The sequence below is a fragment of the Pithys albifrons genome, chromosome 1 (genome assembly GCF_047495875.1).
Source record: "Pithys albifrons albifrons isolate INPA30051 chromosome 1, PitAlb_v1, whole genome shotgun sequence".
Lineage (NCBI taxonomy): Eukaryota > Metazoa > Chordata > Aves > Passeriformes > Thamnophilidae > Pithys > Pithys albifrons.
Genome location: NC_092458.1, coordinates 84,249,575 through 84,266,876, shown reverse-complemented (window position 1 = coordinate 84,266,876; position 17,302 = coordinate 84,249,575). Strand labels below are relative to the sequence as shown.

The window sequence follows — 17,302 nt, the reverse complement described above, 5'->3', positions numbered from 1 at the left end:
CTGCTGGATTAACAAGCAGTTGCTCTATTTATAGCTTCTGAAGTAGAATATAAAATTTAATATCACTAAAAAATAGACAAGACTTAAATTGACTAAATAAATGCACAACAACAGCAAAACTCCCAAACAACAAAACAAAAAGCAGGAGAAGGAATGAAAAATAAACCTGTAACAGGAACTGAAGAATTTAATTTTTGGTAGGACAGGCAAAAGTGGGTATTTTACATTCGTGTAAAATGAATGCTTAAGAAGTCCAGAACACTTGACATAGAGCCTAAATACAAAATTTTATTGCAAATAAAACTCATCAATCAACACAAGACACTTCTCAGTGCTACCTTTAGGGTTCATCCAGGTTTGTTCCCACCTCACCAAATGGCTCCACTGATTTGACTGGAAGACAGGGTGTCTGCTCCTGGAGCTCCATGTTAGTACAACACAAAGTCTCTCTTTGGAGCTTCCCAGTGCTTGGATATGGTGGGAGTGCTGAGAGGAGCTGTGCACAGTCCAGCTCCCTCTGGTCAGCTGTGCCCATCTGCCGGGGTATGTAACAGTTTGCAGTTCAGTGTGGGAAAGAACAGAAATACCACACTGCAACTCAGATTTACACGCACACATAGAATGCACCAGTGTGTTTTAACAGTGAATGGTTACTTAGAGTCAAATGAGCCTTTTGCCTAAAATACAGTGCTGGTAGAGATTTACCTGTCCCAAAATCTCACTATGTTAAGATTTGCCAAATCCCAGTGCAAAAATCAACTCATCACTGCATCCCTAACAAAAACATATTTACATATTTATGGCTTCAGAGAGAGCAACAAGATTGGTGAAGGGACTGGAGCACAAGTCCTGTGGGGAGAGGCTGAGGGAGCTGGGGTTGGTCTCTTCTCCCAGGCACTCAGCAATAGGACAAGGGGGCACGGGCTCAAGCTCTGCCAGGGGAAATTGAAGTTGGAGATCAGGAAAAAATTCTTTCCAGAGAGAGTAATCAGGCATTGGAATGGGCTGCCCAGAGAGGTGGTGGATTCCCCATCCCTGGAGGTTTTTAAACTGACATTGGCCATGGCACTGAGTGCCATGATCTGGTAAAGGGACTGGAGTTGGACCAAGGGTTGGACTTGATGATCTCGGAGGTCTTTTCCAACCCAATCGATTCTATCATTCTATGACATATACATATGTATATAAAGAGGCCAGTAAAGACATTCTTGAAGACTGTCCTTTTGTGTTAACATGCTGAATACCCCATTTATTCAGCTATGATTGACAACACTATTAAGACATCCCTAATTTGACTGGCATTCCTAATGAATATTCAACAAAGGGTGGTTATAATTATCATGTACCTTGAAACCAAAGCACATCCTAATATGCTAAGCAGGGCAGGACCCCTCAATATGATTCCAAGAGCACAGGGCCAGTAAATAAAGCTGTTCATGTATCAACAAACATAACAATACCCCCCAAAAAAGAACCACAAGTCAACTTCAAATTAAAATAAAATGGAAGAAGTTTGTTATCAGACTTTCATTTCAATACTGGGAGGAGGTGTGGAACACCATGAATTTGCTAACAATGCCTAATGACAAAAACACCACCCCATAGAGACTGAAACAGGAACAGCTCCAACCAGGATCTTCGTAATTTAACTAAGTTTCAGATATGTCAGACTAATTCCATCACAGACACACTCTGCAAATATTCTGCCCTTTAATCCTCACATCTAGGTAAATGATGAAAATTGCTTCACAGGAGGTTTTTTGTTACAGAATAGTGCTGAAAGTCAAGGACTCAAGCTGTTTGCTGATGTAAAGGACTGAGAACTGCAATGCAGAGCTGGTTGTGAGATATAAAAATCTTAGTTTATTTAACAATGTTAACATTTAATACAAAGACACAAAACAGTTCTCATTCTCCGGGCTTTACAGACTTAATTCCATCTCCTCTACACCCAAACTCTGCTCTCAGAGAAATGAAAGGGATAGCACTGAAATGATAAAGCCAGTTACTTTGAGGGGCTTTTAATTTAGTTTTGCTTTTAATCCTTGGCCAACCCTATTTTCTTTTAGCCATAACATTTCTATTTCCATTCTACTCCACGGATTCAATGAATAGGTAAAAAAATACAAAAAATTCCAGGAGAATCTAAAATTTTGTTCTAACAGTTTTATTTCTGAAGTCCCAGAATTCCTACAAAGGCTCCTTTAAAAGGCCAGAGAGGTTGCTCAGAGAGCTTATGGCTGCCCCATCCCTGAAGTGTTCACAGCCAGGTTTGGATGGGCCCTGAGCAACCTGATCTACTGAATGGCATCCCTGCCCATGGCAGGCAGGTTGGAACCAGATGATCTTTAAGGTCAGTTCCAACCCAAATCATTCTGTGATACCATGAAATTACCTTTGATTAGCCCCATTCAAGTGTTAGATGCAAGAGGTTTTATTGTTTTTGTTTGTTTTGTTTTTTTAAATAACCCCATAGTGGTCACAAGTGTCAAACCCTGTTTTAAACATCTCTAAAAGCATTTATTGACCTAGATGTCTAAGCTTAGGTCATTAAAAGAAAGGTTAACTCCCGATAGTCACTGCAATGCCTTCGGTTTTACAGCTTATTCTGGAAGTGCCACAAGAGGAATCTGAAAGACAAGACACCCAAGTTTAAATAATTGGCATTAAAATAAAAGGATATTAACCTTTACAGAGTAGTAGCTCTCCGTTGTTTGCAGTCAGAGGGCAGCACTTTACTGCAAAGCTGCTGATTTTCAGAAGGGCTGAGCATCTTTCCCTTTGCCAGCAGCTCTGAACTGAGGTCAGCTAAGGACAGCATGTGCCTCCAGCAGGGACTGGGATGCCCTGGCAGACCCTGCTGCACCGCCACACACACACACCAGTTGCCTTGGAACAATTCCTGCAGCCTCGTGATGCAGCAGACAAAACACTTGCAGGAACAGTGGGAATGTCCCACATGGACCATCAGCCAGTATTCCAGGAGCTTCAGCAGGAGACTGTCACATCTCATTTGGGTAACGAGCAGTGAAACACAACATGAGCATCCCACAAGGGCATCGCTTTAGAGGCAGAGCATTGCACTGCTCTAAAGGATCACCAACAAGATGTTCACACAGATCACTTTCAGCTCAAGAGGTTAAAAGGGCTGAGTTGTTCCACAGAGTACCATAAGATCAGAGCAGGTTCCCTCTCCGTCCTTACTTTTATTTTCACAGTGTAGAGCCAAGCCACCCTCAAGCTCAAACTTGTTAGCAGGGTCTAGCACAGAGCTCCAAGAGCTGTTCTCGTCACTCTGCACCTTCAGTGCTTATTGCTGCCTTAGATCCCAGATTTCTGAACTTCCTTATGTTACCTCAGCGCATTCAGGCTCACGGTTACCTAAAAAGGGCCATCACACCCACGGCTCCTGAACCACCACCTGGAGTGACGTCACTGCAACACCTGACACTGCACATGCGGGTCACTCATCTGCTCTGACAGGGATCAGATGGTCAGCTCTGATCAGCACAAGTGAAAGACAGAAAGCATCTCTCTCCAGTCACCTCTCACAGCACTAATCTCCCACAGCCATGTGCCACACCATGGAAGGCACTGAGTAAGCAGCAGGAAGAATTCTACTGACCAAAACTACTCATTACTTGGTGTGTTTTGCATTTGCTACATCAGTGTACACCACTTCCACCAGCACCTTCAGGCTCCTTGGGGATCTCCAGTCACCAACTCTCCTTAACCAAGCTCAAGTTTAAGCCAGGATAATAATTAGAGCACTCAAATCTGAATTTTTCAACAGCATGATTTCTAATAAACCACAGACCAAAGTAATCTTGGAGATGGAGTCATCAGAGAAAAACTTTCCATTCACTCATTAACAGGCACTTGCTCTACAACTGAAGGCTTTTCGTTCATTTTAAAGGGTGTCCTTACACTGGATAACCATCCAGTGTCAGGACAACCAGTATCTGGACTTTTTTGGAAACACCCCTCTCTGTTCTGCAAGTACTTCCCAGGGCAGAAGTGTGACTGCAGCAAAGCTTGAGCTCTTGCACAATAAAGACCAATTCAGGACCAGTGGCAGTGGTTGAGGTCAGTAATAGAACAAGGGCTACTCAGAGACTTTCAGAACTGCAGCAGCAAAGAAAATCAAGCAACAGAGGAGGAAATCAGCTGCGCATCACCTGTCACCTTCCTTGGGGACTGCAGCCTCTTTTTTAGTGATACTGTAAGTCCCAATCGACTGTTTTCCACTGATTTTTTTCAGTGTGTCATCTTTCTATTTGTGGCACTTTCGTCCTTCCTCTGCCAAGCTTTTGGCTGTCTCCTCTACAACTGTTTGCTCCAGCATTTCAAGTGAGATAGTCTGGCACTCACTTTAAGGTAAGAGCTGTCAGTCTCACTTCCAAGACAGGCACAAAAACTGGGACTTCACAGCACCCCTTGAGCAGCACGTGCAGACGGTGCACTAGAGATCACAACTCCCACTGTGCCTGTGCATCTCTACAGACAGTCCCAGAAAAAGCTGCTCTTCCTCTCTCACCCAGCAGCAAGGAAACACTGGCACATTTGTAATGCTCATAACAGGAGAAAACCAGCACAGGTGACAGTAGGCAAGAGGGCACACTGGCACAACCACCTGAGCAGGGTGTTGTCTCTAAGCTGTGCACTCCTGACAGCAATCCCATCCAGATTGCTTGGTAACTTTCCCAGGAACTGTTCCTGCTCTGCTTATAGCAAAGGAAGAGATGGACTTGCAGTGCTGTGAAGTGTCCTGCCCCCCAAATGGCCTGATAAATCCTGCACGCTAAGGGCAAAACAACAGATACAAAGGACAGCAACTTCCCAAGGATGGGTCCAACATATCAGCATCTAAGAACTTTTGAGAATTGAGAATTCTTAAATCAACTAAAGGCCTGACCTGTCTTCCAGACAGGCACATCCACACAGGCTGCCTCTGCAGGGTGATGGTTTATGCCGATAGGCATTTTTGGACAGATCATCTGAACATCTTTCCACACTTGTGCTAACTACAGCTACATTTTCCTTCCTCTAAATCCCCATCATCCTGATACCATGAGACACTTCCTGTAGGAGATGTGGGATCCCATACATTACACAAATTACACAGGACTGAAAAGCACTGGTGTTGGTAGTCAGAGGAACTTACAGCAGTGTGAGTCCTCCTCAGTGATCAACTTCTGCATCTTCAAACTGCCCAGCCACTACTGGTGCTACGTCCACCTCCATTCCATCTGGAAGAAACAGCGCATGCTCAATAACCAAGCAGATGGTGATTTCACGGAAAGGGAGCAGCCGCCCTCTGCTGACAAGAGGTGGGAGGACAGAAAACTCTGCTGAATTCCTCAAAGCGGCTTAAGGAAACACTCGTGCTCACAAGTTTCTGGGTTTGTTCCAGCTCTGTTTAGTTGGTCACTTAAAGATGTCACCACTTCCTCCAACTGCATCTCGCCCTGTCTTATTAAACACTGGATTTAAACTATTTCATGTTTTAAATGAAGTTTCAATGTAACAAATGGTGTAACAATCCCTTTGAATAACTTGAATTATTCTCCAGCAAAAAGAGGTTGGATTGTGTTCTGAAAATGGTCTCAACAATCATCAAGGTGAAAAAAAAGAACAATTGCTCTGTGCTATGATGTCAAAAAATAATATAATTCTGAAACTGAGCAGCCCTGGGGATACTTATAATTGCAGCAAACCAAGCAGCAGTACCACAGCAAATAAGATTAGGAAAGTAAACAAAACTGATGAAGATGACTGAGAGACGTGACATATTTGCTGTTAAATTTATATTCATTTTCAAAATTTTGGGGTTCAGAAGCCTGACTACATTTTCAAACAAAGGGCACTGCTAAAACAGGAGTGTATCACTTAAGGTTGTCTTTGCATTACATAAATTTATTTGAAGTTGCAGAACAAAGAGAACCAGTAAACAACTGACAAAGCAAATAAAATTAAAGAAGCTTCCCTGTGGATTAGAACAAGTTAGTTATCATTTTGCTGACTGTTCCACACAAGCTGATAGCTAGAAATCTACAACTGCTGCATCGTTTTCCATTTTTAAAAAAACCCTGGTGTATTAGAAGCACTGTGATTTATATATATATAAGAAAGCAATGCTACTAAACTACTTCCCTGCTCGTCTCCCAGGTAATATATTGATCCATTGAAAACAGGATACAGAAAAGGCAAAGTCTGAAAGATCTGGGTTTTTTCACCTGACAAAAAGGAATTTTACTCCGTATATACGTATTCGAACAATCAGTAGAATTAAAAGACAGAATCCTTCAGAAAAACAGATCTTTTTTTAAAATCCATTTCAATGTGTTTCAATGTTTCTGAATTCACCCTGAATTGTGTAAATGGAATTATTAACTTACAACTTAGGGTATAAAAAAAACAAACAAAAACTACAACTCATTTAGAGTAGAAACTGCTTCCTAACCCCAGTGTAGACTGACAAGTTTGATTTTTTTTAAATCCTAAATCAACTTCACACTACCCCCTTTCCAGGAAGAATCAAGAATTCTTAACACAGCAGTGCTCACTCTTTAACAGAGCAGCTCTCAATACACAGCTGGCAACACCCCGCAGGCATGTGGGCGATACCTCACCATGTGCAGGAAGGTATCACTCAGCATCACACTTGCTGTGTCCTGGTGTTTATGGAATAGCCAGACTGGAGAACCACTGCTTTCATATCCCAGAATCATAGAACGGTTTGGGTTGGAAGGGACTTTGCAGCCATGGGCAGGGACACCTTCCACTAGACCAGGTTGCTCAAAGCCCCATCCAGCCTGGCCTTGAACACTTCCAGGGATGGGGCATCCACAGCTTCTCTCTGGGCAATTTGTGCCAGAGTCTCATCCCCCTCATGGCAAAAAAATCTCTCCTTTTATCATTTGAATCTCCTCTTTTTTGGTTTGAAGTGATTCCCTTTTGTCCTACAGCAATCAGCCTTACAAAAAGTCTGTCCTGATCTTCAGGCACTGAGAGGCCTCAATAAGGTGTCCTCAGAGCCTTCTCTTCTCCAGCCTGAACAACCCCAGCTCTCTCAGCCTGTTCTCACAGCAAGGGTGCTCCAGGCCCCCGATGATCATGATCTCCTCTGGACTCACTCCAGTAGGCTCATGTCCCTCTTGTGCTGAGAACCCCAGAGCACAATGGGGCCTCACTGGAGCAGAGCAGAGGGGCAGAATCCCCTCCCTTGACCTGCTGGCCATGATACTTTTGATGCAGCCCAGGATATGGTTGGTTTTCTGAGCTGTGAGCGCACATTGCTGGGTCATGTCCAACTTCTGATCCACCAGCACCCCCAAATCCTTTGTGGCAGGGCTGCTCTCAATCCCTTCATTCCCTGGCCTGTACTGATGCCAGGACTTGCACCAATCCATGTGCAGCACTTCACACTTGGCCTTGTTGAACCTCCCATGGGCCCACTCCTCAAGTTTGTCCAGGTCCCTCTGGATGTCATCCCATCTTTCAGGAGTATCAATTGCACTCCTCAGCTTCATGTCACCTGCAACTTGCTGAGAGTGCATTCAGCCCCACTGGCTATGTCATTGATGAAGACATATATTCTTTAGTAAAACAAAAGCATTTCTTACCTTCAAACTCCCTTATGGAGTCCTCTGTTCTCACTCCAGCCATGTTGTACTGAGTGCTGACAGACTGGGCTAACATGCCTTCTAATCTCTCCAACGTGGCCTGACCTTCTGCAGTTAAATGTGACAATCCTTCTTCATATGTGTAAAAGCTTGGGATGTCACCTTGTTCTAGCTCTGCAAAAACAAAAATAAACTGTGTTTATCAGACCTGAGTTTAGGAGCCTGCAACATGCAGGGTGGAGAAACAGGATAACAGCTAGGCAAATGTGGTAGTTTTAGCCAGGCCTCAAATTAGCAGGCTCAGAGAATCTACATAGATTAGGACAGAGAGGTGTGTGTGTGTGGCTCAGCTTTGCGAACGAAGATTTGGGCAGGGCTCTCCCCACGTGGGTGTGCCCTTCCAGCCTGCGCAGTGGATTTTTAGGTGAGGCACAGCGTGCACAGAACTGGCCCCACCGTTTCAGTCCTGAGGTTCATCTGCCACGGCCGAGCGAGCTTGGACAGTGACAGGGAAGTCCTCAGGACTAGAACCTACAGCACCCGGCATTTCCCAGGAGGTCTGCCATCCAAGTACTAATCTGGGGCTGACCCTGCTTAGCTTCCAAGATCGGACGGGATCAGATGTTAGGGAGGCATTTAACTGCCTAGGACAGACAGGTATCACCTGACTTAAGCAACCAAAGAAATATTTCATACCAGATGATGCAAACCTGAGATAGGAATACAGGAGTGGGAAGTGTTCATTCAGTTCCATCATGGCTGAAGTAGAGGCAGGACATGCAGCTGCTGTCTGGGCCCTGTTGCTGCTGCCGCTACTTGCACTTTGTTTTAGTTTCAGGGAAGTAGAAACATTTTATTGTTATACTTTCTGTTTCTTGCTGGGTGTCTTTTGGGGTGCTTATAGATCTAGTGATGGAATCTGTTTTCGGTGTGAGGTAGAAAATTGTTATATCTAACTTGTGTAAGGGTGTGTTATATTGTAGTTTGCTTTTAATTTTCTCTTTTCTGTATAAATATACATGTAGTTTTGAGTTTAACGTGTTTTGAAGTTTTTCTTTCCCTTTCTCCCTTTTCTCAGCTGGGAAGGGAAGGGAGACTAACTCTGTGTTGGGCAGTTGGCATTTTGCCAGCTCAACCCAAGACAGCAAATTGTGCTCAGATTAACTGAGATTAAGGAGCTGCTTCCATGAGGTACAGAATGTGCAGTGAACTGACCACACCACAGCAAGGGCACTGACCCCGGGCCAGCACAGCCACTGGGCACAGCAAAGGCTGCAGTTTGTGGGCTTTTGAGAACCAGGACAATGCTTTTACTCAATTCCTGTGATTTGTGATAGCAAAACTACATATTTTCTGCAGATTTTTGTGTTTCTATACCGTGTCTGTGACAAAAAGAATGTTTTGGCAAGAGGAGTAATAAACAATTCTGACAGATACCAGGTATCCAAGTGCTGGCAGGTATTTCAAAAGAAGCAACTGTTACCAACCACGGGCCTCAACATCGTACTCCTCCCCTTCGTAATCATTGTCTGAGTCCTCATCCTCTGGGTCTGGGTGCAGAGCTTGGCATTCACACATGGCTGAAAACATGGCTTCCACTGCAGGAACACAAGCCAACACAAACCTCCCTTTTTTCTCCACCAATACCCCAAAACAACAGGCAAGAAACCCTGGACTAAGTGATCAAAGAGATTAAGAATATTCTTTTAGCAGAACCACCACTGAATTCCTATTTGAAAACACCATCCCACAAGCCAGCAGCCACGCAGGAAACAAACTGGGTTTCCTGGATCCAGCCTGGTGCTTTATCCTCTTAACAGCACTCCTCCATTGTTTCATTGATGATAAAGGTTTACGTCTGGACAATTTCATCTGCAGTTATCAACTACAGGAATCCTTGCAGCATCTCATCCATCCAACTCTTAAAACCTGAATCCAGCTGTAAGCTCCACACTGGACAGGATATGTATGACTGCTTTCCAGGGTTAGTGTCTGGGCACTGGCATGTTCTAATGAAATGGTCACTGACTCAAATATCACTGAATAAGTAATTAAAAAGAGATTCCTATACGTGTTCTCTCCAAATGTATATAAGTGAGATTGTTTGTGTTGTATATTTATACTCAACAGTCTCTATTTTAAAGCATTGCAGTTTTCTCTGAGAAGCAGCTGCTTGAAATATTCCAGCTTCAAGTCAGATAAAACAACTTGCTTTGATCTTTTCAGCACACAGGAACCAAGGCATTAAGAGAAGGACACTGGTATTTACATCTCTGTACCCCACTGTCTCCCACATACAGCCAGGACTTTAAACAAAGACACAATTCCCTCCTCACTTACAGGCTGATTTGTCATTAGGTACAAATCTGAATTCTGCAATTGGTTCAACATCGTCATCGCTGTCATCCTCCTCCTCCTCCCCTTCAGCCATGGGAGCCTCTTTTGTCTCATCTGTGGGAAATTGCGATATTTAAGAGAAACATGTTTATTTAGACAAAAAAAAAAGCCGTATTTGTTTATTCTTCCAGAAACACACATGTAATCAGATCAGAAACCTGGACACAACCTGACGGAGGCACACAAAAAATCCACTCTGGTCTCACAAAAGTCCCCTAAGACTCCAGGACTCCCATGGACATATCAGGTCCTCTCAGAGCTCTTCGACAACACTTGCAACACACACAAAAACTTCTCTATTTATAATTTTATGACTTAAAATTTCTGCAATATCACACCATGTATTCATGTACTTATTCACAGACTTATTCACAGACTATTCTGAGTTGGAAGGGACCCACAAGGATCATTGAGTCCAACTCTTAAGTCAATGGCCACATAGGGGATTGAACCCATGACCTTGGCATTATTACAACCAAGTTTTAACCAACTGAGCTAATCTCAGGGTATAATGAAAACTGCCTGATCTTTATAAAAAACAACTGTGATCATCCACCCCCTGCCCCCAGATCACAATTGTTACCCTTTACTTGCACAACACTATACATGTATTTTTTTAGATCACATGAATTTTACGGATCCTTAACATTCCTGACATGTAATCAGCCAACTTCCACTGTGGCCCCTCACATGGGACTCTGACATTTACTGAGGATCTCTACTCCATTTCCAACACTCCTACCCAGCCAGCAAGCTGGGAAAGGGATGTTCTATACAGGTGGGGGTTGGTCTCTCCTCCCAGGCACTCAGCAATAGGACAAGGGGGCACAGGCTCAAGCTCTGCCAGGGGAAATTTAAGTTGGAGATCAGAAAAAAATTCTTTCCAGAGAGAGTAATCAGGCATTGGAATGGGCTGCCCGGAGAGGTGGTGGATTCCCCATCCCTGGAGGTTTTTAAACTAAGATTGGATGTGGCACTGAGTGCCATGATCTGGTAAAGAGACTGGAGTTGGACCAAGGGTTGGACTTGATGATCTTGGGGGGCTTTTCCAACCCAACTGATTCTATGTCAGAGGTAGAAAGTGCACCCAGAGCCATTGACAACTGTGGGCAAGTCAGTGCTGCCTGACTTCTGTGCATGGATAAATAAGTAACAACACGGTGTGTTACTTTCTGTGAATATAAAAGCCCCAGAGAGGATGGCTGCGGTTCATCCCGCTGAGGCTGGGGACAGGCACCAACAGCCTCAGAAGTGCATAACTATTTTCTACAGAAGAAGAGGCTGTTCCTCTGAGAGTGGCTTTTATCACATACAAAACTGGCACCACAAGAATATGAAGAGGCCAAGAAGCTGCCAGCCAGCTGCCCCCAAAAATGCAGTGTGCAAGGAAGCTGCCCAATCCTTTTCCAAGTGACACCCGCAGGCACAGCCTGTTACTGCTGAGTCCAGCTCTTTGTTTGCAATGCAGCCAACCTCTGAGGGCCTTTTTCTATAAAGGGGGTGAGGACAAGGGGAGCAAAACACACTCATGGGGAGCAAAACAAAAACTTTCAGAGGAAGAACAAAATGTACTCTGCCCGACTGAGAATGAAGACTCCTGCAGCCAAGTGGAAAGGTTTGGGTTGAACACTATTCAGCAGTTAAACTGCAGGCCAGGGCTAGACTTGAAAACTAATATCTGCTTGCTGTAGAAGATTTACTGTAGGCAGAGTTCATATATATATATAAACATTACAGAAAAATACCCCACAAAAATCAGTCTATTAAGCATTTCTGGAAGAATTATCACAGGATATCCACATTTTCAAACACCATTATCAGAATGAATTAAAAGCTAGAAATGGTATCTTTCTTCAGACAAGGCTCAGTTTACTTCAAAATCACCAGTTAACAGAAAATGAGGAAGAAGAACCAAGAGGAATATACACATCCTCTTATTATTTGTAGTGATAGACTGTCAGAGAATATTAGTAACTTGAGAGAAGAAAATAATGAAGAGCAATAATAGCTTCAGAGGACTCAGAGTCTTGTCATTACTTTCTGGATATATTAAAAAAAATAAATGCCAGATTTTCATCTTTAACTGTTATGACCAGTAGACATGAAGGGGAAAGGAGACCTGACCAAACACCCCTTACTGCTCAATTGAAATGGTAGTTTATGACACACTTAAAATATTCACAGGTCTACAGAAGAAAAAAATAATACATTAAAAAAAACCAGAAAATCTTCATACAAACAATGAAGCAGAAAGCTTGTTTTTTCTATATCAAAGCAAGAAAAGTAAAAAAGCCTGGTAACCTGACCTACTGTGGCTTTTTTTGTTTTTAAGTAAGCTGTGGGAGAAAATGAATCAAAGCTTCCAGGCTGCTGTGAAACAGCAGGAATTCATAAAGCCTGGAGAGGGCAGCAACATTAACATAAATGCAATACAGAAAAAATTGTACCCAAGCTGGAATCACAGGGAGACTGCGGGGGAACTAAATGGTGGAAAATTGTGTAAGAGAGCAGAGAGCTGCACATGGTCACATGCTGAGAGGAGAACTGTACACAAGTGACTCTGAATGAGTGCAAAGCTGCACTTCAAAGATAACTATCCTTTGTGACAATGAAATGAAAACACAAGCTATTACTGAAATGAAGAGTATAATTTTTAAAACTGACATCTACTCTTTGTGAAGAACTCCCATCACTCAGGACTGTGTGGCAGCACTCAGCAACACTCGGGGCCTACCTTCGAATTTGGAGTTCACCATGACATACAAGTGCTCCCTCGGGAAGGCGCTCAGGTCCCTGGAAACGGCGTGTAAGCTTATGGTGGGATAATCCAAGGAGAAGCCAACTCCAGAGTTTTCCAGCCAAGAGAGACGACTAACAAGGAAGGGGGGAAAAAAGAGACAAGTTACAAACTGACAGAGATATCCACAGTGCCTGACTCGAGCCTGTAGAAAAGCAAGACAACCCGAAAAGAGTGGGTAGTTCTGGACAAGGAACTCTCCGGGCACACACAGTCCTGGGTCTGCTCAAACAGGACTTGGCAATGGCTTTAACTAATGGCTGAGGGAAAAGAAACCTTTTCTCAAAGAACATGAGGCTGAGCACCCCAAACATGTTGCAGCTTCATCACGTTGCACTGAATGCTGAATTTCCCTCCCACCTCTTCATTTTCTCCGCCCTGCAGATGCTTAGCATTCCAAAGATAACTACAGAGGTTCCAGAGTGTGGTTTATAACTCAGACTATTAAACATTTCTTAGGACAAGGAGAACACTGAAAGGAAAGTCAGCGTCATAATTTCTACAGGATTACAGATCTGATGTGGGTATAGCCTGTATGCAGAAAAACAGCCAGTTCTGTGATCAGCAGAGGTAACAAAACCAGGTTATGGGTATTTCTCCACTCAGAACTTACCTGTATAACCTCTGCTTCCCCACATTTTCACTCTCATCCCTAACTAACCACAGCACAAGACAGCACAGGTTGTCACAGAATCACAGAATCGATTGGGTTGGAAAAGATCTCCAAGATCTTCAAGTCCAACCCTTGGTCCAACTCCAGTCCCTTTACCAGATCATGGCACTCAGTGCCACGGCCAATCTCAGTTTAAAAACCTCCAGGGATGGGGAATCCACCACCTCTCTGGGCAGCCCATTCCAATGCCTGATTACTCTCTCTGGAAAGAATTTGTTTCTGATATCCAACTTAAATTTCCCCTGGCAGAGCTTGAGCCTGTGCGCCCTTGTCCTATTGCTGAGTGCCTGGGAGAAGAGACCAACCCCCACCTGGCCAGAACTTCCCTTCAGGTAGTTCTAGACAGCGATAAGGTCACCTCTGAGCCTCCTCTTCTCCAGGCTAAACACCCCCAGCTCCCTCAGCCTCTCCCCACAGGACTTGTGCTCCAGTCACCACTGGGCTGCTGCCTCTTTTCCTATTAGAATGACTGACATCTTTCTAGCTGATAATAAATCAAACTCAGGCTTGTTTTGGGTGTCTGTGCTCAATGACGTCACACACTGAACAGAAATACTGAGGAGCAGAAAGTGAGACCTGCACCACATGCAAAACTCAGCATTCACAAACTTTTGTGGAGGGAGAGAACCAATGGAAGGGTCACAGAAGACTCCTTGCCTCGGAAGATGTGGCTGAGAGCAAGAGCTAGTGCAGTGGGAGCAAGAAATTTCTCTCCTAGCCTCGACTGTTTACAGCTGCTGTTAAGACACTCAGTACATGGACCCAGAGCCAAACTGTCCTCCTGGGTGCCCAGTTCTCCCACGGCATTCCTGCAAACACTGGTGCTTTCTATCCATTACCAGCGAGTGACTCTGGTAAAACCTCTGTGATGTGCTCGAAACACACGGGGAGGAAGGTGGCAGCCTTGCATTGTGCCTCACACAAGAATCCATTCAAAGCAAGTTACATGAAAATTCAACATTACAGGTCTTGAGAGGTGATGCTGAGCTAACAAAAGCCTCGGTATCTGCAATCAAACTAAACAAAACAGTAAATGAAGTTCCAGAGAGATTCCTCTCCAACACAACACCACTAACAAGCTCAGGTGGGGCAAAGCCCCACCAACAATATTGCCCATTTTATAAATATCTCCTAGTCTAAAGATTTTAAAAGCCAATTCACTCCTCAGTGCACATTTTAAATTATGTTTTTGTTCTAACAACACTCTTCTACTGCAGAATATATTATGACTATTTTCCATGGTTAAAGAAAATTATGTTGCTTTAATTGTCTAGCTGCCTTTTTGAGCTATACAATGCAGAGGATTTAAAAGAAACTATAAAGAGCTCAGATAAGACCTTCCAGAATAACCAGACTGATTTCTCCCTAGTAAGAACATACAGTCTCCATGTAATTAATGCAACATAAAAAACTTCACAGAACCCAAGGAGTTAATAATAGCCAAGCCCCACAGCCCCATCCACTTCTCTGTCAGAGGAGGAGAGGTGCCGTGTTTCTAATTACAGAATGGTTTGGGTTGGAAGGAACCTTCAAGACCATCCAGTCCAACCCCCTGCCATGGGCAGGGACACCTTCCACCAGGCCGGGTTGCTCCAAGCCGCGTCCAGCCCAGCCCTGAGTGCACCAGCCTGTGGGGCTCTCTCTTACCTTGTCTGGAACACCATTTCAAGCAGGAACAGAGGGACACCCACACCCCCTGCCCCTCACGGCCCTCCTTATCCGATCCCCCGTGTCCCCTCAGGGGTGGGAGCCCCTCGGGGGTGAGAGCCCCTCAGGGGAGGCAGCACCCGCCGGCCCCTCAGGGCTTCCTCAGTGTGGCCCCTCAAGGCTCCCTCACTGCTCTCTCAGGCCCCTCATCAGGGCTGCCTCAGGACTCCCTTAGCGCGGCCCCTCAGGGCTCCCTCAGGATTCCCTCACCGAGGCCCCTCAAGGCTCCCTCAGGCGCGGCCCTCCAAGCCCCTCAGGGCTCCCTTAGAGCTCCCTAAGCGTGGCCCCTCTGGCCTCCCTCACTGCTCCCTCAGCCCTCCCTCTGGTCCCTCAGGGCTCCCTCACCACTCTCTCAGGCCCCTCATCAGGGCTCCCTCAGGACTCCCTCAGTGAGGCCCCTCACGGCTCCCCCAGACCTCTCAGCGTTCCCTCAGGCGTGGCCCCTCAGGACTCCCTCAGGGCTCCCTCAGCGTGGCCCCCCAAGCACCTGAGGGCTCCCTCAGGATTCCCTCAGGCCCCTCAGGATTCCCTAAGGCTTCCCTCACCGCTGCCCCAAGCTCCTCAGGGCTCCCTCAGGATTCCCCCCGGACTCCATCTGCGCTCCCTCAGGGCTCCCTCACAGCTCCCTCAGCCCCCTCAGGGCTCCCTCAGGACTCCCTCACCGCGGCCCCCCAAGCCCCTCAGGGCTCCCTCAGAATTCCCTCAGGGCTTCCTCTGGCCTCTCTACCGCTCCCTCAGGGCTCCCTCAGGGCTCCCTCAGAGCGCCCCTCAGAGCACCCTCGGCGCTCCCTCAGCGGGCCCCTCGGCCAGCCCAGGGCCGTGTGTGCCCCCGCACCTCTCGGCGATGTAGAGGGTGCCGGCGCCCAGGCTGCGCCCCGCCAGCAGCGCTTCCGTGTCGGGCTGCCGGTGCCGAACGCCATCGGCGGGCGGCGGGAAACGCTTGAGGAAGCTCATGGCGATGGCGCCGCCGCCGCGTCCCTGCTCCACCATGGCGGCCGGAACAGGAACAGCCCGCGCCGTGATGCAGTTCCGAGGCAGGGCCGCGGGAGCCGCCCCGGGAACACAGCGCTGTTCCTTAGGGCCGGGCGCAGTGTGCGCACCCCGGGCCGTGCGGGCTGTCCCATGTGCCCCTGCCTATGCGGGAGGGAAATTCCCCTTTCCTGGAGAAGGGAAGCCAAGGAGAGCGCTGAGGGGATGGATCACTGAGGGCGGGAGCGCCTCTGCTATGGAGACAGTCTGAGAGCTGGGCTTGTGCATCCCGGAGGAAAGAAGGCTCCAAGGACACCTTCGAGCCACTTCCATGACCTAAAGGGGCTACAGGAAAGCTGGAAAGCGACTTTTGATGAGGGCATGGAGTGCCAGGACAGGGGGAATGGCTTAGAATCATAGAATTGATTGGGTTGGAAAAGACCTCTGAGATCATCAAGTCCAACCCTTGGTCCAACTCCAGTCCACTTACCAGATCATGGCACTCAGTGCCACGGCCAATCTCAGTTTAAAAACCTCCAGGGATGGGGAATCCACCACCTCTCTGGGCAGCCCATTCCAATGCCTGATTACTCTCTCTGGAAAGAATTTTTCTGATCTCCAACTTAAATTTCCCCTGGCAGAGCTTCAACCTGACAGAACACAGGGATGAGATATTGGGAAGGAAAATTCTTTACTGTGAGGTTGCTGAGGCACTGGAACAGGTTGGTCAGAGAAGCTGTAGATGGAAGTGTTCAAGGCAAGGCTGGATGATGGGGATTTGAGCAACCTGCTCCAGAGAAAGGTGTCACTGGCCAAGGCAGGGTTCGGAACTGAATGGTCTCTGAGGTCCCTTCCAACTCAAACTGTTCTGTGATTCTATAGTTGACAGTACTGGGTCCAGACATAGAATCACATATTATCCTGAGCTGGAAGAGATGCACAAGGTCAAATTCAGCTCCTGGCCACGCACAGGACAAGCCCAAGAATGACACCGTGTGTCTGTCAGCATTGTCCAAATGCTAATTGAACTCTGGCATACCCATTTTAGCCTGTCTGTCTCTGTTGGACAGGTGCCAAAGGGAAAAACAAACACAGCAGCTTTTCAATTACCATTTTCAGATGCTGGACAGGGTG

The 17,302-nt window shown here is 46.1% G+C and overlaps 1 protein-coding gene across 1 annotated transcript; it reads right to left on the bottom strand.

Moving 5' to 3' along the window:
• Positions 1 to 1,837: 1,837 nt before the first annotated feature.
• CLNS1A (chloride nucleotide-sensitive channel 1A) lies at positions 1,838 to 16,201 on the bottom strand. Its single transcript, XM_071557031.1, has 7 exons — positions 16,035 to 16,201; positions 12,757 to 12,893; positions 9,966 to 10,076; positions 9,113 to 9,223; positions 7,626 to 7,799; positions 5,165 to 5,249; positions 1,838 to 2,630 (listed from the first exon to the last, which is right to left on the bottom strand). Exons 1-6 carry the CDS (start codon positions 16,187 to 16,189, stop codon positions 5,182 to 5,184), a joined length of 756 nt encoding a protein of 251 aa, XP_071413132.1. The 5' UTR covers positions 16,190 to 16,201; the 3' UTR covers positions 1,838 to 2,630; positions 5,165 to 5,181.
• Between the last annotated feature and the right edge of the window lie 1,101 nt (positions 16,202 to 17,302).

Bases quoted from the DNA above. Each gene is read 5' to 3' on its own strand.
- CLNS1A (XM_071557031.1), bottom strand. From the start codon at position 16,189: ATGGTGGAGCAGGGACGCGGCGGCGGCGCCATCGCCATGAGCTTCCTC. The intron at 12,894-16,034 runs GTGCGGGGGCAC...CTTCCTTGTTAG, and splicing joins ACCCTCTACATCGCCGAGAG to TCGTCTCTCTTGGCTGGAAA. The intron at 10,077-12,756 runs GTAGGCCCCGAG...AATTTCCCACAG, and splicing joins GGTGAACTCCAAATTCGAAG to ATGAGACAAAAGAGGCTCCC.